This window comes from Rhinolophus sinicus, chromosome 2 (genome assembly GCF_057876585.1).
Source record: "Rhinolophus sinicus isolate RSI-liver-muscle chromosome 2, RSI-T2T, whole genome shotgun sequence".
In the NCBI taxonomy this organism is placed as follows: domain Eukaryota; kingdom Metazoa; phylum Chordata; class Mammalia; order Chiroptera; family Rhinolophidae; genus Rhinolophus; species Rhinolophus sinicus.
The window spans coordinates 2,412,609-2,436,964 of NC_142502.1; the positions used below are offsets into that span (position 1 = coordinate 2,412,609).

The 24,356-nt window shown below is 47.1% G+C and overlaps 1 protein-coding gene across 1 annotated transcript; it reads left to right on the forward strand.

The window, feature by feature from the left end:
- The first annotated feature begins 12,035 nt into the window (after positions 1–12,035).
- On the forward strand, positions 12,036–23,399 carry MPC1 (mitochondrial pyruvate carrier 1). Its single transcript, XM_074333811.2, has 5 exons — positions 12,036–12,237; positions 15,452–15,455; positions 21,655–21,751; positions 22,400–22,532; positions 22,854–23,399. Exons 1-5 carry the CDS (start codon positions 12,167–12,169, stop codon positions 22,876–22,878), a joined length of 330 nt encoding a protein of 109 aa, XP_074189912.1. The 5' UTR covers positions 12,036–12,166; the 3' UTR covers positions 22,879–23,399.
- The last annotated feature ends 957 nt before the right edge of the window (positions 23,400–24,356 follow it).

Here is a 24,356-nt window from a genome sequence, read left to right on the forward strand (position 1 = left end):
CCCCTCAGTGTGGTGTGGGGTTTGGGGATCCAGGATGGCTGCTGGAAACATTGCAAGGACAAACCACAAAGACAGTGCCCTGAACCACAGTCTGGAAGATTCTACTGCAGGGACAGCTGGCCCAGCCACTCATTCATTCACTCAGACAAACAGGTATTGACACCCCCTCTTCACCAGGCACCACGGAAGGCGGAAGCCACAGTGAGCGAGCAGGCGAGTCTCCCTGCTACTCCGCCCTCAACTGGCTTCCGTCCTAATGAGAGGAGAGCTAAGCAAACACACTGTCGGCCAAACAACGTCCGCCCTATAGAAAAGTCCGATAAGATTTTATTTGAGCCAAAATTTGAGGACCTTCCTGGAAGCAAAACCTTGAGGGACTGAAATAATGCTCCAGAGAACAGTTTTGCAGTTGCTTTCATGCACTTAGAATCAAAGTAGAAAACGTAAGGAAGAGACATGAAATCCCTTGATGGTAGGTTAAGAGGGCGGGAGAAAGCAAAGTGGGAAATCCCTGGGATTGGATAAGAAGTAAACGGAGGGACACATGCGTCTTTCACCTTGGTGAGGGCAGGATAGTTAATCATTAGCACGCACAGCACAGAGAGATGGTATTCGGGTACCAGGTAACAGTGAGGGGGTCTGTGGTCTCGTGCTCTGGTGCAGTGGCTGTGCCTTCGGTAGAGAGGAAAAGAACAGTACTCTGGTATGTTATCCTAGATGCATGGGAACGTGGACAGGGCTCAGTTAAGGTAAGGGCTGACCTTTGTTACCTGTGACCACCTGCCATGAGCTGCTCTGTTGGGAATTTGTGATCAGGCCATCCTGTGTAGTGACTGTCATTCACTGAGCTTCTCAGGCCTGCTATGTGACACCCCCTCCCCACACCAGGGCTTGTCAGGTTTATTGCGTAGCCCCTTTTATTCACAAAATAAATGACAAATGACACAAATGATGTAGCCTGTCAGATGGCAAAGAGTTATGGGAAATGGGGTCAGAGGAGGTTCCATGTGGAGGGGCGTTGAAGGAGCTGGTGGGCCCGAGACAGGTCTGCAGGACAGGGAGAGGTCTGCAGGGACAGGATAGGGAGAGGTCTGCAGGGGCAGGGCAGGGAGAGGTCTGCAGGGCAGGGAGAGGTCTGCAGGGGCAGGGAGAGGTCTGCAGGGGCAGGGAGAGGTCTGCAGGGGCAGGATAGGGAGAGGTCTGCAGGGGCAGGATAGGGAGAGGTCTGCAGGGGCAGGATAGGGAGAGGTCTGCAGGGCAGGGAGAGGTCTGCAGGGGCAGGGCAGGGAGAGGTCTGCAGGGGCAGGGCAGGGAGAGGTCTGCAGGGCAGGGAGAGGTCTGCAGGGGCAGGGAGAGGTCTGCAGGGGCAGGGAGAGGTCTGCAGGGGCAGGGAGAGGTCTGCAGGGGCAGGATAGGGAGAGGTCTGCAGGGGCAGGATAGGGAGAGGTCTGCAGGGGCAGGATAGGGAGAGGTCTGCAGGACCGGGAGAGGTCTGCAGGGACAGGATAGGGAGAGGTCTGCAGGGGCAGGGCAGGGAGAGGTCTGCAGGGGCAGGGAGAGGTCTGCAGGGGCAGGATAGGGAGAGGTCTGCAGGACCGGGAGAGGTCTGCAGGGACAGGATAGGGAGAGGTCTGCAGGGGCAGGGCAGGGAGAGGTCTGCAGGGGCAGGGCAGGGAGAGGTCTGCAGGGGCAGGACCGGGAGAGGTCTGCAGGGACAGGATAGGGAGAGGTCTGCAGGGGCAGGGCAGGGAGAGGTCTGCAGGGGCAGGGAGAGGTCTGCAGGGGCAGGGCAGGGAGAGGTCTGCAGGGACAGGATAGGGAGAGGTCTGCAGGGGCAGGGCAGGGAGAGGTCTGCAGGGGCAGGGCAGGGAGAGGTCTGCAGGGGCAGGGCAGGGAGAGGTCTGCAGGGGCAGGGCAGGGAGAGCCTTTTTTAAAAGTCCTATCTAAGATTTGTTATGGAAAGTTCCAGAAAAGCAGACTTACAAGGAGCCCATATGGTCAATTACTATTTTTGCTGTGCTTATGCCAACAACCAGGCCAAGTTTAATGAGATAAGATGTATTTTACAAATAAGTGGCTGTGAAACTTCTTGGGGAAGTTTCAAAGACAGGAATGAAGGGGAACAGAATATGCCACCTCAAATTACGCCTCTTCGGCCTAAGGCTTATTTCAGCTGGTTATTTTCAAGAAACAGCAGATACAGAAGCTCTGAAAACAGAGTAGAAGCTACCCTTTTGTAGGGGACATTTAGGTTTGTAAAGGAAATCGGCGTTTGTCAGGGTGTCTCCCTCATTTGTCGGTTAAGTCTGCTCTACCTGGAAGAGAAGGGTAACTAACCCCAGAGTATCCTCCGTGGAGAAATCTGCATGACAACCTTCCCACTTTGCTGCGCTCTTCCTGGTGGCCTCCCAGAGCTGAGGTCCCCTCCCCAGCATCATTCTTTTGTCTTTAGCTGAAGATGGTATTTAGGGGGTGATGGGGGTCACCTCGGACTCTCTTTTCCTGGGTCTCTACCTTGTGAACAGAAGTATACATGTTATAAAACAGAAGTATACATGTTATAAAACTCCTTGCTAATCTTTCTTTCATTACAGGGCGTCTCGGCCAAGAACCAGAAGGGTAGGGTAAGATTATTTGTCCTCTTCTACAGCAGCAAAGCCTAACCTGAACTGTTGTGGAGCAACTGGTGGTCTCAGCTATCCTCACTACCGTACTTTGCACAGACATGCATGTTTAGTGCAGAATATTCATGTTTTCCTGCAGAGATATTTGATTGCAGGGCGCTAAGGCTCAGCCCCAGACCTCACTGAGGCGCTAATGTAATATACAGCATTGCACCACAGTACCTTCCTAAAATCCAGAATAGTCTGCATTCTGAAATACACAGGGCCCCAAGTATCTCAGATAAGAAACTGTAGGCTGTATCTACTTCCTCTAACATGTGTTTAACCTCTTTGGGATTTCCATTCACCTCTTTGTCTAATTTCTCCAACAGTAGGAACTGGCAGTTGGAAAACAGCAGAGCCCAAACTCTCACAGTTGTGAGAACAGTATTTAAAATTCAACTTGAGTAGCATCATTTACTTTAAGTAAAGCAGATGACTCTCCATGATGCGGTGGGCCTCATCCTGTCAGTTGAAGGCCTTGAGAGCAAAGACTGAGGTTTCTGAAGAAGGAAGTCTCAAGGCTGCAGCATAGAAACTTGCCTGAGTTTCCAACCAGCAGATTCAAGACTGCACATCAACTCTTACCTGAGTCTCCAGCCTGCCAGTGAAATGGGTGGGTAGGTAGGTAGGTAGAGAGATGATAGGACAGATGATAGATATAGATAGACAGATGATAGATAGATAGATGATAGATCCATAGATCGATAGATGAAAGATGGTAGATAGATAGGAGAGAGCGATTAGAACACATAGATACAGATAGATAAATGATAGGACAGATGATAGGTAGATGACTGATTAATAGACGGACCTCCTGTTGGTGCTGTTTCTCTGGAGAACTCTAATACATTAAGACTGTCTACCTTGCAGAAAATGAAGAGGAGATCTGGTCGTCACCTGGGCCTGATACAGTCACCCCACGTCAGCCCTGTGTGCCATCACATACACATCAAGCTCTCAGTAGGGCCCCAGACAACTTTTATTTGCAAAGGACCTCAGACCCGCTGTAACTATAACTCCCTGTATACCCAGTACCTCCTGCTCAGCTACTTGGGGCCAAGTACTGCAGGCAGGTTTGAATGCAGTTTGGGTCACAACGGCTGCCTAAAATTGCAGGGTTACTGTCCAGGAGACTAAGCCCACCGGTCCTTTACATTCAGCTCAGGCGTTACCTCCATAAAATCTTCTCCAGCCCTGACTGCTCCCCACAGACCCTGGTACCCGAGCGAGACAGACATGGAAATGGAATTGCTCCTGGTGTGCCTGGCTCCCCCAGCCTGGCACAGCCCTGACGGCAGGCGTCCTCTTCTATTCCTAGCTCCAGTGCAATGCCTGGCAAACAACATCTGGGAATGAATGAGTGACGTACTGAGCTGGGACCCACAGGACCCACTGTGGGACAGAGTCCCAGAGAGCAGTTTCCAGGCTCTCGGCCTCACATGGAAAGGTGCTGGCTTGGGTAGTAGATGGCCGTCAGCTGTAACTGGTTGGCCGTCAGCTGTTACCAGTTAGCCACCAGCCACTGATATAACTGCTGTGACTACGCTAGCAGGCGTGGATTGCAGTTAGCAAGTACGTTGGTTGGCAGAGAAGGGGACGGCGGATTGTGGATCGTGTGGCTCCTGCTTCCTGTGTCTCCAACCCAGCCGCCCACGAGAATATAGTGGTATGACTCCCCCATCTATGGCTCCGTGGGTGTTCCTTTTTGGCCTCACCCTGTCCTGCGTTCTTGTGCGGGGAGCGGGACTAGAGACCCTGCGTGACACCCACCTTGTGCCAACCCTGTAAATGTGACCATGTGCAATTCTAAATAGGGCTTTGGTGTCCTCAGGGGTGGGGAGGTGGGAGGGATGAGATGACTTTGCTGACCAAGGCAGGTTGACCACAGAATTCATTTCTTCTTCCCGGAAGGTCACTGCTTCCTCTGGAAAGTGCTTTCCGTGTTTGCACTTGTCACAATTCGCCACTAGAGGGGGGAATCGACTTCCCCTAAATATGCCCTTGGAACCAGAGGAAGTTAAAAGAGGTGCCCCCCTCTCCCTTGTTTCTCACAGTTCTGAGGCTGGTCAGTCTAAGATCTGAGTGTCAGCAGATTCGGTGTCTGGTGGGGACCTGCTTCCTGGTTCAGAGATGGCCCTGGTCTCTTCTTATAAGGGCCCCCCACCCCATGGCCTCATCTAACCCTAACCACCACCCAAAGGTCCCCCTCCAATTACCATCTCGCTGAGGGGTAGGACTTCAGCAAATGAGTTTGAGGGGACACGAACATCAGCCCATTGCACCTCCTTAACGGTGAGCTTCTTGCTGTGTGGGTAGCATGTGGCTGAGGCTTTGGGTCGGCCCCGTTGCTGCTGCTGGCGGGAGAACTGCCGGTGAGGTCAGCATACTAGCGGAGCTGTGTGCAGAACTTGCTCACTCAGCAGGTCGGGAGAGCAGCCCTGAGGCCACAGGGATGGTACCAAGGGGCTGAGCCACCTGCTTACACTCACACCTGTGCTGTGGGACCTGCGGACCCTCACACGGCCTGGGACTGTCACTGGGACAGACCGAGCCCGGGTCTGCTCCATTCCCCCTGCCTGGAACTCTCTTCCCCAGGCCTTGAGGGCTGCTTCTGCTGGTGATTTAGGCCTCGCCACCTCAGAGGCTTTCTCTGACCGTCCCGCCCAAACCAGCACCCCACCCACCTGCCCTGTCAAAGTTCTGCCTTACCCATCACCTGCTCATCTCCCGCCCGGCACTTAGCATAACCTGGCATTCATTTTCTCTCTCCCTCCCTCCCTCCTCCCTCTCTAGTTCCCTCCTCTCTCCCTCTTCTCTTGCTCTCTCTCTCTCTCTCTCTCTCTCCCTCCCTCCCTCCCTCCCTCCCTCCCTCCCTCCCTTCCTCCCTCTCCCTCTTCTCTCTCCCTCTCTAACCCCCTCACCCTCTGCATGTTTCTCCAGGTGGACTGTGATCACAGCAGAATCCTTATCTGTTGTGTTTACCTGAACCCCAGACACAATACTGACCTTTGGGAAGCAGCCAATACCAACTGGGGGACAGATGAGAGACTGAACCATGGAACGAGAGTGACCATAGCGCAGACAGGCGTGGGAGCCCACACATAAGACCCGAACTGGTTTCACTTATGAGAAAACACTTTCCCTCCTCCTGCTCCCCGTCCCACCCCAAAAGTCACTGGAAAACATTTTCAACACACAGTACAAGTGCTGAGTGAAATAGGAAATGCCTTCACTTTGGCAGCTGGAATGCCAGCCATGGCATGCAGAGCTGCGTGAAGCCCACCACCTCGGGCTCCTGTGACATGAATGTGGGAGGAAGCACCAGTGGGAGTGTCACTCCCCCTCCTGCAGGGGACAGTGTGAATGTGCACGGGACACGGCAGGTGCTCAGCCACACCACCTCCTTTCCCACTCGTGGCACTTTTATCGCCCATGGAGCCAACGTCCCATTCAGGCAAATGGACCCAAGGACACCAGTTTGCTTAATCAGCACAGAATTCTGCCAAGCTGCGTCTCTCTTTTGAAGCCAGGAAGTAGGCTAGAGATAGTGGATGAGGACAAAGCACTGTTGGCTTTCTGATACACTGCTCAGAACCGCCCTGCAGATCCCAGCAGCCTGGCCTGCGTGGAAGTTCCTCTGAGGCCAACTAAGCAAAATTACCTCAGTCAAACTTTAACCCACTTTGAGGGTGAAAGATTTCTGCAGAAAAGGACTGATCCCTTTCTGTGTTTTAATGTTACTGTGTGTTAACCGATGTGAGAGTATTACACTCACAGTGTAGTCACAAAATTCGCCACAATTCAGCTGGCTGTTTTAATCACTGTGGTTTACATCACATTGTAGAAAATGAGGCTTAGACAGCGTCCTTAGAATTCAAGTTTCCAACCCATTAAGAAGAGGTGCCACCGTGGAAGGCTGGCGTAACGCAAGTGAGACAAGAGGAAAGTGGCACCACTGTCATGACTGGCAAGACACCTTCTCAGAGGAAACGATGTGTAAAGTGTGTGACCAGGCACAAATAGCAGGACGGGCCTGCAATTTGTGATGGTTAAAGAAAATCACCTTCATGAAAAACACGTTAAGCCAACATTATGTATTCAGAATTTACAGACTTTTTGACAGCTTGAAACATCGTTTAGGTTAAAAGAAGTTATAATAATAAACTGGTCTGAAACACACCTCATCAACCCCAACATGGAAGAGCATAGGAACGACTGAAGAGCAGCCGGCTGCTTGGAACGACTCACGTCCTGGGCCAGCATCAAACTTTCAAATGTACAAAGAAACGTTGCCAGCCCGAGGCCTGAAAAATAAAACCACGGAGTGGGTATTTGAGTCTTTTAGTGTCAGCTAGAGGTGAAAAAGAGGAATTTCTATCCCAATGGACGGTGCTCCAGCTCTGTTGGCTGAAAATTGGGGTTTGTTGGAATTTTGAAACAAGACACGGAAGTTTGTGTTACTGCTTTGTTCCGTTATGTGATACATGTCGAAAATATTTACATTCTGCTTCCGGAGGCAGACACTTTGGAGAGGGTAATGGATAGAGTTCTTTCAATTGTTCGGCAAATATGTGCAAAGGGTCTGAATCATCACCCGTTCACGGAACTACTGAAAAATCCACAAGCCTGGCGGTTGAGTCCTGGAAGAGTTTTACGGGACTTTACTCCTCCTTTACCTCCAATTCAAGACTTTCTTAAAACAAAGGGGATGTTTGCCACGTTGGCTAAGCAAGGAAGAGGGGCAGTGTGACGTGTGTCTTCTCACCAATATCACACTGTATATGGATGAGCTAAACCTGAAGCTGGAAGGCTTTCTTTCAGCGCTTCCTTGTGACCTGGCTAGATGGGTAGGAGAATTTATTTGCAATTGGAATTTCTGGAATACAAATCATGATTTGACAAAATTCTCTAACATGAGCAGGCAGAACATTTAGTAATAATAAACAGCAGTGTGTAAATTAGCTGCAAAAACTGCCCCCCCCCCCCATTTGAAGCGATGCTGTTCAAATTGTGCAATAAACTGAGCTTTGGATTCAATGTTAAAACAACCGGTTGCAACAAGAGTGGGTGAGTTTACTTAACTTGAGCTGATGTCATTTTGAAACTGACATTGCTTCTGCTTCAAAGTAAATTCTTCTAAAAAAGCTGAGCCAGTTTTGTCAGTATGAATGCAAACGTGAACTGAAAATGAGCTTGGGGGCCCCTCAATTCAGTCCAGGAAACTTTTCCGTATGTTTGGAATACCTTGGGTATGTGAATATACTTTTTAAACTGTAAATTCTGTGAAATTTAAATACAGATCAAGCATTGCCAATGAAAATTTGGCATCTGAACTGTGATGAATTATAAGATTTTGAAGACTTAGTACAAAAAGAACATAAAATATTTCAATAAAAATTTTTATGTTGATTACATACTGAAATAATGGCTATATTGGACTAAATCGACTATTATAATTAATTTTACTGGTTTCTTTTTACATTTCAGTGTGGCTGCTGAAAACGTGTGTCCTGCGTGTGGCTCTTGTCACATTTCTGCTGGGCAGGGCCCAACTGGACAGTCCCCTTTCTTCATGCGGGGGTGTGTAGAAGAGAGCGGTTCGGTTGTCCTGCTGTCCTAGTAAACGTCCCACTCACTGGACATGTTTGATTACTTCCTCAGAGTTTCCTTGGATTAGTTCCCACAACCGTTTCATTTCCTGTGACCTGGAGGTGGATGGAGCTACAGGCTCAATTACATTCAGGTTCAAGCTATGGGGTGGTGGGTCCCCCCAGCCCCGCCATGGGGCTGTGTACCTGATGTTGCACGGCCCCAGGGGGTACCAAGTGATGTTAGGTGACCAGATGATCCCTCCTTGTAAATGTGCACAGAATCCCTGGGCAGCCTCTGCTGCCTATGAGCGCCCAGCCCCCACTCACGTGCCAAGTGAGGTCAGCATCCCTTGGTGATTTCTGTCTGCATCGGTCACTTCACAAGGGATTGCAAACTGGTGTTCTTTGGCTACCGTTCCTTCATATTCCCTCTCTAAAAAGAAGGCTTTCCTTTATCACTACAACTGACTGAAATGGTTTATGCAGGTAAGCGTTCTTTCCCTTTAATTACCAATGGTCAGTGCACTGATTGTGATAAAAGAGTTTCAGGGGTTTTGTTTTGTTTGCTTTTGAATGCATCTTTTTTGAGGTGTTTGTTTGTTTTTTACTGTTAAATTTTTTAAAATAACTTTATTGGGATAAAATGCACATATTACACAATTCACCCGTTTAAGGTGTATAATTTAATGGTTTTTAGCATAGTCAGAGTTGTGCAACCATCACTACAATCAGTGCTAGACCATTTTCACCACCCAGAAAGGACGCCTGTGCCCATTACCAGTTACTCTGCTTCTCCACGTCTCCCAGGGCAGCCACCCAGCTATTTACATCGCTGTGGACTTGCCTACTCAGGACATTTCATGGACGTGGAATCACACGATGTGTGATCCTTTGTGTCTGGCCTCTTTCACTTCATTTCTGCCTGGAAATATAACTCAACATGGACGTCACATTTAAATGTACTTCACAGGTCTTTTTTTAATAAAATTTTTGCTGTTACAAAATTTCGCTGAGTTTATATAGCTCCCCACTTCTCAGTCTACATGGTGATCACTCAGGCCTCTGAGACTTCATACGAGAAACCTCCAGAAACTGCAGAAGCTGTTCGCTCTCACAGGGAGATGACGGTAAAGCTTCCTCTGCTCTGGGGCTCTCGTTGCTCAAACGTGGCCTAACGCTCCAAGAAAACCGCTTTTCCTCTCACGTGGGACATGACGTCCCTTTTATATATTATTTTACAGTTTCTATTTTGTAGATTTAAAACCGAGGTCTAGGGAATTTGAGTCACGTGCCAAATGTCATCAAATAACGAGGGGTTCATTCACCTGACTGGAAGGTCTTAGTCCCTCTGCCGTGCCCTGACTCACAGGGTGTGGACGCCCCAGCAGGCCACGTGGATGCCCCAGCAGGACACATGGCCACCGTAACCCCTGGGCCGTCAGTCCCACAAGATGCTCCTTCCTATAGGGTTCCATGGTTAAGGAAGTTTGGGAAATGCTACACAGAATAACCTTCTTTTATAATATTACAATTCACACGAGTTTAGTAAAGGTTCTCAGAAGAGCTGCAGGAAAAAAAGTAACCTTGTCTGAGTTAAATAAGTTTCCTTAATACATTTGACCAAGGGCTCCCTGCTAAGCCTTTGTAATCACGTCCACAATTCTGGGATTCAAAGTAGCCAGTGACGTTTGCATTTTTCCTTCCATACACTGTCCAAGTAAGGACCATATAGGGTTGGGCCTTCCTGAGGTTTTGTGAAATAATGTAGCTGGGCGCCGTATCTACTCTCATGTTCTCTGTAAATTAGACTGTGTTGCCTGCTCCATATATAAAGTAGCAAAGATGCATATTCACATGAAAGAAGTCCTTCCCTTTGTGGCAGCGTGGAATAGTGGGAAAGTATGGACCTCAGAGTAAAAGAGAACTGGATTCAGATCCCAGGTTAGCTGCCTAGCAGGACATTATTCCCTTTATATGTTCCTTTACTTGAATACGTCAGCTTACACTCCTCCATGCAATGGGAAACTAAATTGCAAGGCTGACAGGTCCAACTGAGGCCCACATGTGGAAAGCAGAGTCTTCTGCACCGTCCTGGTGGTGACAACAGTCATTGGGGCAGCTGCCCTCAGTCGTGTTTCTCCAAGTGCTGTCACTGCCCAGCTGCCCCAGAACCAGGCGCTACAGTAGCTTCCAGGGCCACACTCCAGCCCTCCTGAGGCTGAGGGTGGGGGTCTAAGAATCTGCGGGTCTATCTTCTTACAGCTCAAGTTTCAGAACCACTGCTCATGAGAGAAAAATATTAGGGGATAAGACGGAACACAGTGAGATTCAGGAGCCCATTCTCACACTGGGGAGGCGGGGGTGGGGGTGGGGAGTGGGGGCGGGGGACGCAGCTCTCTTCACCAATCTTCCAGAAGCAGTTTGGTTTTTATTCAAGAATCCATTCAGTTTACTTGCACCCACCTTCTGGGTTGATACGAGCAGGAGACATAATGTACAAATAATGCCTAGTGGTCAAAAAAGGTAACTATTACTATTATTGACAATCAAGACTCCTTTACTTTTCTGTCCCTATGCACAAATGAGTAGCATACTTTACACAGGATTCTGCGCCTTGCCTTTTCCTTCTAGATCTTAAAGATTTTTCCGTATCAGCACACACAGAGTCAGCTCTATTCTTTTTAACTGCTGTATAGTATCTCACGGAAGGAATGCACCATGATCTACTTAACTCTCTCCCTATGGATGGATATGTAAATCGTTTCCAATCCGTCTGTATTAAAAAGTGTTGTAGAGCGACCGGTTGCTCGTTGGTTAGAGCGCGGTGCTCATAACACCAAGGTGTCGCCTGTCCTGAGTCCCACACAGAGCAGTGAGCTGCGCCCTCCACAACTGGATTGAAAAAGAAAAACAACGGCTTGACTTGGAGCTGATGGGTCCTGGAAAAACACACTGTTCCCCAATATTCCCCAATTAAAGAACAAACAAACAAACAACAATGCTGCACATGGAAACTGCACGAACTTGCTGGACTATCCTAGAACATGTCCCTAGAAACGGACTTGCTGGGACAAAGGGCGTCCATCAACGACAACACATCCTGCTGAGTCCACCCTCTAAAGAGATGTCTGTATCCCAGTTTATCTCCCTGCCAGCGATGTCCGAGGGTCCCTGTGCCCCACACTTTTACAAAGGTATATTAAGTGACTCAACTCATGTACATTTTGGGCCAATCTAAAACAAAATCAGTAACAAAAAGCCCTGAAACACAGAAACCCCCCTTGTTTGTCTTCTCCGACTCAGTGCGGCCGCCGAGCGCGGCGCGCGGGCATCGGCGCACATCCCGGGCATCCGCCCAGCTCCCCTCGATGTGCTCGCCCGCGGACTCCGTAACCTTTGCCTGGGGACAGAGGCTGCGTGCCACCCCGCTTCGCTTGTCCCTGCATCCACTTCTCTGTCCAGAACCCGCTGAACCCGGGCAGTCGCGCAGGGGTTCTCCGGCGCCGCAAAGACCGACCCAACACTCATGCTGCAGGGCCCTTTTGAGGACCGCGCCCCGGAATGTCACCTCCGCATCCGGAGGGCTCGAGCCGCGAGTGCCTAGCAACCGCCCACCAATCGCCTCCGGGCCAGGCCACTTTTACGGCAGCCGGCCCCGCCCCCAGCCCCACGGAGGGGCGGGGAGAAGGTGTGCGGGGCGTGCGAGCCAATCCGCTCGTTGCGTCCCACCGTCTGCTCTCCCATAGGCCAAGAGCAGGGCGGCGCGGCGCGGCCGTAAGGCAAGCCGAGCTGTCGTAAGGCGGGCCGGCGGGCGGGGACGGTGTCCGCTCTGTCCGCTCGGCCGGGTGTCATTGGGCTCCGAGGAGCTGCAGCGGGAGCCCTGTTCGTCCCCCGGGGTCCGGCACGGCCATGGCGGGCGCGCTGGTGCGGAAGGCGGCGGACTATGTCCGGAGCAAGGACTTTCGGGACTACCTCATGAGGTGACGACTCCCCGGGGCGGGAACCACCGGGGGCACCTGGAGTCGGGGTCCGACGCTGTCGGGGATGAGGAGCAGGGGGCTCCGGGGCAGCGGGACTGGGGCCCGGGCCGCGCGGGGAGGGTTCGGGGTAGCGGCGCGCGCCGGAGCCCGGGAGGGAGGACGCCGCCCCGGCGCGGACGGGGCCGGGAGCGGGCGGAGCTGCGCGGGTGTGAGGGTGGCAGCGCCGCGGGGGCGCGTCCCCGGGAGCCGAGCCGCGCGTCCCCGGAGCCGAGCAGCGCGTCCCCGGGAGCCGAGCCGCGCGTCCCCGGAGCCGAGCAGCGCGTCCCCGGGAGCCGAGCCCCGCGCCCTTGACGGTGGGCGCCAGGTGAGCCCGGTCTCCGCTCTGCAGCCACGGAAGGTAAAGGTGCCGGGCTCGGCTCGCCTTCCGATGAGAACTGTAAGCGGAGGGGGTGAAACCTGATGTTTCCCTACGCGACCGCTCCGCCAGCCTAAGTAACACGGTGTCTCCAAGGGCGCACTTTTCCTTCTTCTGTTGGCCGTTAACTCTTCCTTTCCCGACAGAAACGAAGGGCGTTCAGGGCAGAAAGGCCCGAAGACACGCTTTCTGTATTGTATTTTCATCTCTAATCTTGAGATGCTTGCTTTCATTTCAAAATACGTACTATCACTTTGGAACAGTTTTAAACAGTTTACTTGGGAGTCTAATTCTTAGTTTTTCCGTGTGATGTTAAATCTGGGCAAGCGTAGGGCTGCGTGTTTTTTCCACTAGTGAATAGCGTGGTAAAGAAGTAAAGCGATGGCAGCCGAGGAGCGAGAAGTCCCGAGTGGTTATTCAGAGGGTGCAGCGCGAAGGCGACTCACTGCTACCAGCGGAAAACGCTTAATTCTTCTACTCATGAATTTTATTAGAAATTCTATTTACTTCTAATTTTACAGAGCAGCAGGCTAAGAAAAGAGTTTAGTCTGCCTTGTGGCAGAGTAAATTTGGAAAGAAAAGCTTCACTCCTGACTGCAAAAAAAGATGTTTCTGTACTCAAACAAGACTGTGATTAAGCCGTGGTCAGTATTGTGGAGCCGAGCACTGGATCAGGTTAATGTGTTGGAAAAGCTGAGCAAAGTAGTAACGTGAGGATATGTTCTTAGTCCCCGCAGGTAAGGTTCCCTACGGCTTTGACTGTTACTTTCGTTTTTTATTAATGTGGCCTCCTTGTGCGATGAGTCTTTCTGGTAGCTAGGTACAACTAAGGATAAAATTGTTTGGTATAATTAAAAGTAAAGTTTTTACAGCTTATCCATGTAAGAATTACGCTGATGATTACCTAATGTTCTGTTACATAAAAAGAATTTGTTAAACATACATTCAAGGAAGAGAGTTGACCCTGCTTTCCTAAATTTATATATTTTTTCTGCTAGATAGGTTTCCGAAAGCCAGGCTTTTCAGTAGAATACTTTGATATATGATCTAATCTTTTTTCCAAGATTAACTTCATGTATCTTTAATGCTTATGTACTTTCTCCCTCCAGTATTACTTTAATTGAATTAAGCTTTGACTAACTTAATTTTTTTAAGGGACGTTATTTTCCTGGCCATTCTTGGCAACAGTGGGATTTCACACTATTCCTGCCAATCATTGATTGAAGGCTGTTGGAGGTCTGGTATCAAAACTCACCAGAAGCTTTTATTTTAGCTTTTTTTCCCCTAGCAAGAGAAAACTTTCTAGAACTTATCAGAGGGAAGTTTTCCCTGCTCTTCCAAGCTTGCTCACAGCCCCTGCTTGCTTTTGTAAAGGAGAATAAAGAAGACAATGCCATTATGGCTCCCTTCTCATCAGAAGTGAGGTTCTGTACCTTCTGATCCGGGCCTTGTTCTGGGGGCGCACGCCCCCTGCCAAGTAAGATCTGCGTTCCTTCACAGCCCACTGAGGGCTGGAGGCATTTGCTAACCTAAAGTTCTTCTAGAATTTAAACAGTTATTTTAATAGTCACATGGTTGAGTTTTTCAGCAAAAATTTAATGTCATATTTTACATAGATTGTGAAACTCCTGTTAGTCACATTTATGCATAAGATTGAAATGTCTTTCTTACTAAAGTGGATTTCCAAGTGTATTTTATTTTATTATTATTTTTTAAAGATTTATTGAGGAATATTGGGGAACAGTGTGTTTCTCCAGGGCCCATCAGCTCCAAGTCGTTATCCTTCAATCTAGTTGTGGAAGGCGCAGCTCAGCTCTAAGTCCAGTGGCCGTTTTCAATCTTTAGTTGCAGGGGGCGCAGCCCACCTTCCCATGCAGGAATGGAACCAACAACCTTGTTGTTAAGAGCTCGTGCTCTAACCGACTGAGCCATCCGGTTGTCCCCTGTAATGCAGGGTCTCAGCTCCCACTCCCCGCACAAGAACGCAGGACATGGTGAGGCCAAAAAGGAACACCCACAGAGCCATAGATAGGGGAGTCATACCGCTATATTCTCGATGGCAGCCGGTCGAGACACAGGAAGCAAACATCTGCCTGCACCTCAACGAGGGGTCTTCCTGCACCCCAGTCTCGCTGGCAGCTGGGCGAGGCACAGGAAGTAGGATCCACATGGTCCACAATCCGCCATCTGCTTGCTAAGTGCACTTGTTAGTCATGATCTGCCGTCCGCTTCTCTGCCCACCAACCAACCCCCTTGTCAGTGTAGGCACAGCAGTTATATTAGTGGCTAATAGCTAACTGGTAACAGCTGATGGCCATCTACTACCTGAGCCAGCACCTCCCCACGCGAGGTCAAGAGCCTGGAAACTGCTCTCTGGGACTCTGTCCCCACACCCCCCAAGTATATTTTAAAATGCTGACACCCCCCTGCAGCCCACATCCTGGAGAAACTGGATTTAATATTAGGTAGCTGCAAAAGTAATTGTGGTTTTTGCAATTATTTGTAATTACTTTTGCACCAATCTAATAGAATAGGCCCTAACCAAAGGCAGTGTGTGAACTTTGGGTCTGGTCTGGGAAAATCAGCTGTGAAAGGTGGTATCGGGACAGCTGGGGACATTTAAATGGGTGTCAGTGTTAAGTCACACTAAGGAATTATTGACAGTTTTGTTAGATGTGATGATGGTGTTATTGAACCTAGGTGATAAGTTTGAGTGATGGTTGAGTCCTCGGCCCTGGTGCTGTCCGGCTGTGGCGTCCTGGGCTACGTGTTGAGCTTTTGTAGCTGTTTAATGCACAGCACTGTGCTCGACAGCAGGACGTGGCCCATTTGTGTTTTGTTGTTGTTCTGTGTGCAACCCCTGGGTTCCCGGTACTCGTATTGACGCTTTCCACCTCCCACCAGTTTGTTGTTTTGCTTTTACTCACCTTATTGAGAGGCTCTTAAATCAAGAACTTCCTGATCGCTAATATTTTACACACACACACGTGTGTGTATATATATTTTAAAGAAACTATTTCCTCAGATATCTTATTGATGCTCTGCCTCTCCTCTCCTTCTCCCTCCTGAATTTTGGTTAAGAAGTGAGAATGAGCAAGTCAGTTTTGGGGTAGGACATGTTTTAATGATTGAGTCCATCAGGGTTTGAGTCTAGAGATTTACTGCCCTTCTTAGAGATATGAACAGATGTAAATTTGCACATATGTATTTAGACATATGTGCAATGAATGTTTTCTTAAGTAGACCCGGATCGGCGAGTATATTCAAGTCAGATCATTACTTAGCTTGCTTATAAATCTGAAAATCCTGAGTTAAGAATACCCTGCTCTCAGTGGATTGTAACCTCTACGTTTGTAGGAGACCTTTAAGCACTTCCACCTGTTAACCAGGTGAGACGTTGCAGTGGAGTAACGGGAAGGTGGAATGTACCTTAGGCAGCAGCTGGTTCAACACTTCACCTGCCTTGTGAGAAAAGTGGTAGCTAGACCATGCAGAAAACGCGAGAGCTTCTGACACCACACTTGTGAAACCCAAACAGGAATGTTTACTTAGAATTTAAAGGAAAATAGTGGAGCACGAGAATGGTTTTGAAAAGAAGTAAGGTTTTAGGTACTTTTGCGCACCTTCTTTCCTGCTCCTGTCTCTTCTCTGCCGTGCTCTCCCACGCCTGCCCTTGTTGTTACTTCCCTGCCGCGTAGTTGGCCTTCATACACCACGAAGCTGCAAGTGTTAAAGCAGAGCTTGGCCTCAAGAGTCTCTTTCCTGTCATCCAGTTTAGTTTTGACCAACTAAATGCAGTTGAACACCCATCCTGATTGTTAAAATGCTCCCTCATTTTAACTGGAACTAGAAAATTAGATAAAACTTCTGAGAATAGATGAAAGGCAGGTGAGCATCTTCAGCCTATAGGAGACCTGCCTCTAGAATATCTCAAAACCCTACCCCACTTTAAGTGGTGTTGTAAGTAGACTGTGCTAGCTTGCCAGTCGGAGCCTGTTCGTATTATGCAAACAAGTTAAGAATTACCCAAATTACAGTACTTCAGAGAAAGCTAGCAATTACTGGCAGCAATTCTAGGAAAATCAGAAACAGCCAAGATTGGCAATGCCCAGGAGACATCATGAAAATAAAAATGAGCTTAGAAGAAACCTTGACCCAACCAGTCATGGTTCCAAATTAAGGAGAAAAACAAGATCAAGTTTATTCCATGGTACCCTGTTTCCCCGAAAATAAGACCTAGCCGACAGTCAGCTCTAATCATCTTTTGGAGCAAAAATTAATATAAGACTCGGTCTTATTTTAGTATAAAATAAGACCGGGTCTTTAATATATTATAATATAACATAATATATAATATAATATAGTATAATATAATATAATATATACAATACCAGGTGTTACATTAATTTTTGCTCCAAAAGACGCATGAGAGCTGATTGTCCGGCTAGGTCTTATTTTCAGGGAAACAGGGTAGATCCTTCGTCCTCACCTCCATCATCATTCTCAACCAGGAAGATAGGTGTCTCCGTGAGAATTCAGGTCATAAGTGAACCCAAGAAAACCTTTACCTATACGTTTGGGAGTTTGGGGTTTTTTTCTTAACCATCACTGAAATAAAGGCAGCATACCAAATAGAAAATCAAGGATATTTTTTACACTTTTACTTTACTGTCCCCAAGTTACAGTGTGTGTTGTTTGTAAATTTATCTTTCTTTGGAACAGACACTCATACGTACTAAGAAGCTTCTTTTTTCTTTTTCCAGTTTGTTCTGCACAAATACGATTTTCAGATTTCTTGACTGAGTTGTTGATTCATGTTTTAGACAATGCTGACAGAATTAAGGGCTGCTGTGTTGTGGATTTCTGTGTTTACCAGGATGTTTAGAAAATGACTTGAGTCTTGGATTGTTCTACAATCATTAAATCACTGGAATGTGAAGTGATCAATATCACCTTTGTGATCATTTTCACGTAGGACGTTTGCATGGAGCAGCGTGTGAAGGCAGCTCCCTGTATGTTTGTACTGAGGTCACCTGTTGTCAAATAGGGTAGAATCTGAACTGGTGTACAATTCTAGAGTCCTGAATTGAAAACTAAACCATCTCCAAGTTGGCATTTTAAATTTTAAATACACATCTTTTGTAGGGGAAAACAATGTGCTGTTGCTAATTTATAGTTCACTAAAAGGCCTGTGTTCATATCCTGTGTGCCAAGATCAGGAGAATGACACAATAGGTGACTCTTGGTGGACTGCGCTCTCTGGTCTGCAAAGGGCATCGACCCTCTGCCAGAAGCCCCGGGCGCAGGCTGGACTGGCTGTGAAACAGTCTCGGGAACATGATCCATTAGACAGGCTCTTACTGGGCTTTTGGTATTTCATCAGAGAACCTGTTTGAAGTATATTATCAGTACTGTCAACAAATATTTTCGTGATGTAAATGACAACTTCTACAACCTCTAAATCAGAACATCTAGAAGAGTTGTTTGGACATGACTGTTTATAAAAGATTTTATCATTTTGTTTCGGTAACTCTTGCAGTAGCTAAACTTTAAATTTTTGCCTTAACAGAACAATTGAGCTATATCCTATCAAGGAGGATTGCCATTTCAGAAATAAAAGTAATTTTTACTTAAAACTTTAAAGTAAATCTACAAAATTTTCGATATATTTTTAAATGGTATGAAGTTTAATGTTCAGGAAACCAGTTCATTTAACACTGAAAGTTTTTACTATTCATTCATGCAATACATATATTTTTGAATGCCTTGCAAAGGTAGGTACCACATTAGGTTCCAGAGTTTCGTATAAAATGACATGCCTTTTGGCAAGTGAAAATGGCAAGCTTATTGTTAGTAGGATTCTGCAGCACTGTGTTCCTCAGCGACGTCCATTTTCAAAGACATGGTCTGTAAGACTGTGCTGTCCCATTTGGGAGCCCCAAGCTTCCAGGTCCAGACTGAGATGGACCATGCGTGTCAGCACACACCAGGGCTCAGAGGCTTGGTACCAAATAGAATATAAAATAGCTCATTAATAAGGTTTCATTGTTTATGTGTTCAAATTAAAGTACTTTTGATATGTCGGATAAATACTAAAATCGGCTTCTGTTTTCCCTTTTAGAAAAATTTAAATAACATGTAGCTCTTATTTGTGACTTATATTATATATCCATTGGAAAGCTCTGCCCTAAGGATGAAGCATATTTTTCATAAAATTAAGGTTTCATTTCATTAGGTCCAAGTTGTTATTAGAAATATTTCTAGACTTTCTCAAGTAAAGAAAAGAATGTGTGCTGTTAACGCTAGTTCTGTTACTGAAACGTGAATACGTGTCAAGTTGAAGTACCTAATACCTAGAACCGGAATCTTTGAAAACATCTGATCTTTTCTTTCATTCTTTCTTTTTTTTTTTTTCTTTCCATGTTTCCCCTGTCTGAACCTCTGTGATTTCTCACCAAATAGTACGGTAAGAAAATTGTTTCTACTTAATTTCAGGCGTTTTCAGACTTTCTGCATTAAAGTTACGGACAACAGACCTGCCTCCCTTTGCTTGAGGTAGCTATCTAGTCACCATGGCTGGTGAGTTACAGGCAGAGTGCGCCCCCGGTGTCCTCTGGAGGTAATGTCTCTGCAAGCCCAACGTGTCCTGGGCTTATATAATATGACCTCATTGCGTGCAGTCAATACAGAGCCTGACAGCCGATGAAATGGAGACAGATTCCAAAGCAGTGAATAGATCATAGTGGGACTCATTTGTTTCAATGTTCTTTTATTCTCAATTAAGAATTATAATAGAATAAAAGTATTTTCCCATTTAATCCAAAATACGTTAATTTCTTTCAAATAGTAATCATGAAATTCCTTATTTTCCTAGACATTGACTGGTGACTATCTGACATAGCATAGGTCAAACATGAACTTCAAAAGAGGGAAGAGAGAGGTAGAACCTGGTATAGAAAGAAAGGTGTTACATTTTCTAAGGTTAGATATCATAGTAAACTAGTGTGAAATTTTTACCTTTTATGTACTTTTTAAGAAACATATTTTAAGTATAGCTTCTTGTTCACAGTCATTGTACTTCTAGTCCTTACCCTGTACCTTATACACTCACAGCGCACGCCCATCCTGACCTTGTACAGCTCACTGTGCACTCAGCGCACGCCCATCCTGACCTTGTACAGCTCACTGCGCACACTCAGCGCACGCCCATCCTGACCTTATACAGCTCACTGTGCACTCAGCGCACGCCCATCCTGACCTTGTACAGCTCACTGCGCACACTCAGCGCACACCCACCCTTACCATGCAGAGCCCTGTTTCATGCAGCCCTGACTCGTCACACTGAAACTTGCAATACTGTCATGTGATGGAAATCTCCCCGGGCTCCTTAAGTTTGCAGATGATGCGTGGCCTCTGCTTGGCCCCGCTGGGAGAGAAGACACCTCTGTGCCCCTCTTGGAGTAACTCTTCAGCCTCTGTGACAGCCCTGAATCTATGCACGTTAAGTAGACCCCAAGACCACCAGGCAGGACTGAGCAGTAGAAAGAGATCACAAGGGGAAAAGTGAAAATAGATGCAAGTGGAGAAAGGCCTGGTCGAGAAAGGAGGAAAAGAACACCACTCTGGAATAATAAGCGCTGAAAATGAAGTGACACTCCCAAAGGGACAGGGTGGAAAGAAGGAAGTAGGTAGGGATGGTGGACACTCCCCAGAGGTCTGGTGACGGGGGAAGAAAGAAGTGGCCACGCCTCCTCCAGGTGTAAGAACCATTCAAGTCCCACGGCGAGCATCTCACTCTGATCACATCCGGCCTGGACACAAGAGGATTAGGTGGCCTCCCCAGAACCTCAAGGCCTCTGTGTGCCTGCTCTGCCTGACTGACTCACAGGCTGTCCTCAGGTGCTCACACCCTTACCGTGCTGACCACTAGGAGCCCTGACGCTTTACAGCTGTGTAAGGCCTGGGCCTCGTCCTCATGTTTCACAGTATTCCTGTATCAGCCAAACGTACTTCTCATTTATTTTTTCGTGGATTTCCCTGGGTTTCCCACTTCTTATGGAATGTTTGGAATTTAATTACTGGTCAGTATTCAAAATGCAATATCTAAAAATGTATTCTGCAGCCTGAATTTATCTTAAACACTTTGACAGGCAGAAGGCAAGTTCTGTTTAATGTCCTGATGCCTTAAAATGGGTGGTTAGCCAACAATGTGTGGTTTCTTTCCTATTTTAAAGTATTTGCACATTGTACATTAATGAAACAATTTCTGATTTAATGGAAAAAGCTAGTTGTCTTACTTCCGCCTCAGAAATTAAATTAGGTTGGGTCCACTGCTGTTAAGCATGGACAACTTAATTGTGCTATCCTGGCACGGCTGCATTGTCAAGTGAAAAACTGTCGGTCCATTTTAAAGCTAAGTTGTTGCTATTGCTTCAAAAGTATTTTGCAATCTTAATTTCTGGTGTTTTGAGTGTAGATTTGTAGGTTCTCTGATCTTAATGTAGCTCATAACAGCTGAAAACACTTTTTCCCTTATTAGGTTCTTCAGAAAATATCCAATTTAGGAAATGCATTTTAAGAGCTATTGACAAATAATGAAAGTTAGAAAAAAGAAGTTTTGATTTAAAACTTGATGAAGAATAGTTACAGTTTTAAAGTTATGGCAAGAGTAAATCATGTAAGAAGTTAATCTCATTTTAATATTCTCTAAGTGGGACAGTCAGAGGTTACTTAATTGTCATCTGCAAGTTGGTAGGACCTTGGTGAACTGCCACACCCTTTCTAGCTTTGGGCTCACCTTGTAAGAACTGCTGATTCATAGGCAAACACTTGGACAGTCACATCTGTTAACCATCCCATCAGTTAAACAGCGAACCATAGGATATGTAAATTTGAAGATTGGTTTCCCATAATTCACATTATTGTTTAAAGTACGAGAAATTGCAGCTGTTCACAGCTCTGCCTTTATCTCTCTTCCTTCTTTCCCTTCTCATTTTTTATAGCACTTCTGGGGCCCAGTTGCCAACTGGGGTCTTCCCATTGCTGCCATCAATGACATGAAAAAGTCTCCAGAGATTATCAGTGGACGGATGACATTTGGTAAGTATGCAGCTTTGAATACCTGGGAGGACGGTTAGCTGGGTAATTACAACAGCTGCTGTGTACATCTCAGTTTGGTAGCACCAGATAAGCGAGTATAGCCACTATTAGAAAGAAGCCAAGAACAGGACACGTTGAAGATGTCACTTCTCCATGGAGAGGATAAAACAGGGCGACTTTGAAATATTTATCTGGAAAGAATTAAGGTCCTGTCTGCCTTTGAGATTTACTGCACCCAGTTGAAAATGTGTCCTCTTGAATTGTATTTGGAAAAAGTTTCATGAAGTTTACTTGAAACCCTCATATTTGCTCATAAAATTCTTAAAGGATTGCATAGCAGTCCTGTCAGGTAATGGATTGTGAACAACACTAGGGGACAGTGAAGTGGCTAGAACTCATGTCTGTCCACTCCCTGTAACACCCTCGTTCCTAAAATGTTCAGTAATAACTAACAAAGGAATAGTCACATGTCTGATGGTCTTCCGTGCACACATGCATTAAGCAATAACTTTGATCTTCTGTGAAAGTATTTAGCAGAAGGGGTTCTTGTTTTGGTTAAGGCAGTTGAGGTGTTGATCTGGTGGCCCGCCTACTCTGAGTCTTCTGAATTGTAAGTCATTGCTTTCCTTCGCGTTGACATTTTGGCAGCCCTCTGCTGTTACTCCTTGACGTTCATGAGATTTGCCTACAAGGTGCAGCCTCGAAACTGGCTCCTGTTTGCATGCCACGCCACAAATGAAGTAGCCCAGCTCATTCAGGGAGGACGGCTTATCAAGCACGAGTAAGCCCCAATGCATTCTTCTTGTTTTTAGGAATTGGGGGAATGAAGCTAAATCCTGTCTTAGAGGCATTTGGGGCTGGGTGTGAGTGGGTATGTGAGTGTACAGATGTGTGCGAGCAGCTGGGGAAACGTGATTCCCAGCAGAAACATGCTGCTGAATTGGAAACTGACTGGGAGGTTATCACAGTGCATGAACTAGGATGTTACTGTTTCTGTAGAATTGGCCAAATATTACGTAAAGGTGACTTCTTAAAGCATTCCAGGCCTCTGAGGCTGGCAGTGAAACTTTGATTCTTACTGAATTTTTCTTGGTATTTCCAGGATGAGTAAAAAGCCATCAGCATAACAATGGGAAATGACGGACTGGCTCCTAGAAAGGAAGGAAGGCATTGCCAGCTGCTGCTGAGTCACAAATTCCATCATGAATAATGTTTGTTGCTGAGCAAAATATGCCGATGCTGTTTTTACTAACCAGACAATTTTTATAGAAATAGCTGAGAGTTGTAAACCAACTCACGGCTGCCTTACAAGTCCTGAGTATTTTAATTCTCCTTATAAAGACTAGCTCCAAATACGCAATCATTTTATTAATTCCCAATGATGGTTTTATCTGCAGTAATATGTATATCATCTCTTAGAATTGAGTTGATGAAAAACTGAAGAGAACAAAATTTGTTGTAACTATTGGCACTTAAGTCCTCAGAATTCTTGATTTTTCGTTTAATGACCATGAGACACCCAACAGCTGGCCACACACATAAACTCTGATCGCCGGTGTTTGAAAAAGCATCTGTATTTCCATGCAGCGTGTACATTGAAATGCTGTAACTTAATGGCAATAAATGATTTCACTATTATCAAATGAAATGAGTAAATATTTTGCCATGTTTTTAAGAAACTGCAGACCTATATCCTTGAAAAGACGGACATAGGTGTAAAATGGAACTCCTTGAAGATGATCAAGATGGCAGGGAAATGCCAGGCTGGAATGGCAGGTTGGTTCTGGAAGTGTCCACAGTCTCAGCTGTCCAGAGGGTGTTCTTTCTCAAGGGCAGACATTAAAAACACACTCAAATATAGGCCTTCCATCCCCAGACAGCCTTCGGGATTGCAGTGCCATCACCCCACTGTGCTGGGCACTGGTGTGGGCTGTGGCTGCTGGGGAAGGGTTGGAGCCTCCATACCCGAGCCACTCCGGGAGCCGGGCACGGGACTCAGTGCCCGAGAATGCAGCCCTGCCGGCTCCCTGTTGGCTTCACGCACGTTCCGCAGTCAGGTTAGGGCTTTAAAACGTTGCCGTGAAAATTCGCATGGCCTTCTCTGTGGCACTGACGGGTGAGCGCAGCGGACGTGAAGCTGAGGTTGGCCTGCGGCCAGGAGAACCCCTCCCCAGACTGCCTTCCCTCTGAGCACATTCTCCCGTCACTTTTGCTTTCCTTCCTTTAAAGGTACTGGACAGTTTACAAGGCATTCTCAGACGTGCTCTCTCTTGGGCCCCACACAGCCCTGGGAGGCCAGCAGGCCTGGTCTGCTTCCATTTCCAGGGGGAGGGGACGGGGGCGAGAAGGTGGGAGACAACTGATGGGTGGCAGGGCCAGGCGCCTCCCCTGCCCCCAGCTCCTGCTGCCCGTGGTCCCTGCGGCCTTTCAGCAGGACAGGAGGGGCTCCCTCAGGCTCATTCCTCCACAGCCACTAGAGGTGAGGCTGTGGTGAAAGGAACTAGAGATAAGAGCCTAGACTTGGTCTGATTAAGTTGAAACAACGTGGTTGCTTCATTTATGATGTAATAGTACTCATAAAAAAAATCAGTCTTCCCAGGGGCGT

Bases quoted from the DNA above. Each gene is read 5' to 3' on its own strand.
- MPC1 (XM_074333811.2), top strand. From the start codon at position 12,167: ATGGCGGGCGCGCTGGTGCGGAAGGCGGCGGACTATGTCCGGAGCAAG. The intron at 21,752-22,399 runs GTAAGTATGCAG...ACATTTTGGCAG, and splicing joins CAGTGGACGGATGACATTTG to CCCTCTGCTGTTACTCCTTG. The intron at 22,533-22,853 runs GTAAGCCCCAAT...TGGTATTTCCAG, and splicing joins GGACGGCTTATCAAGCACGA to GATGAGTAAAAAGCCATCAG.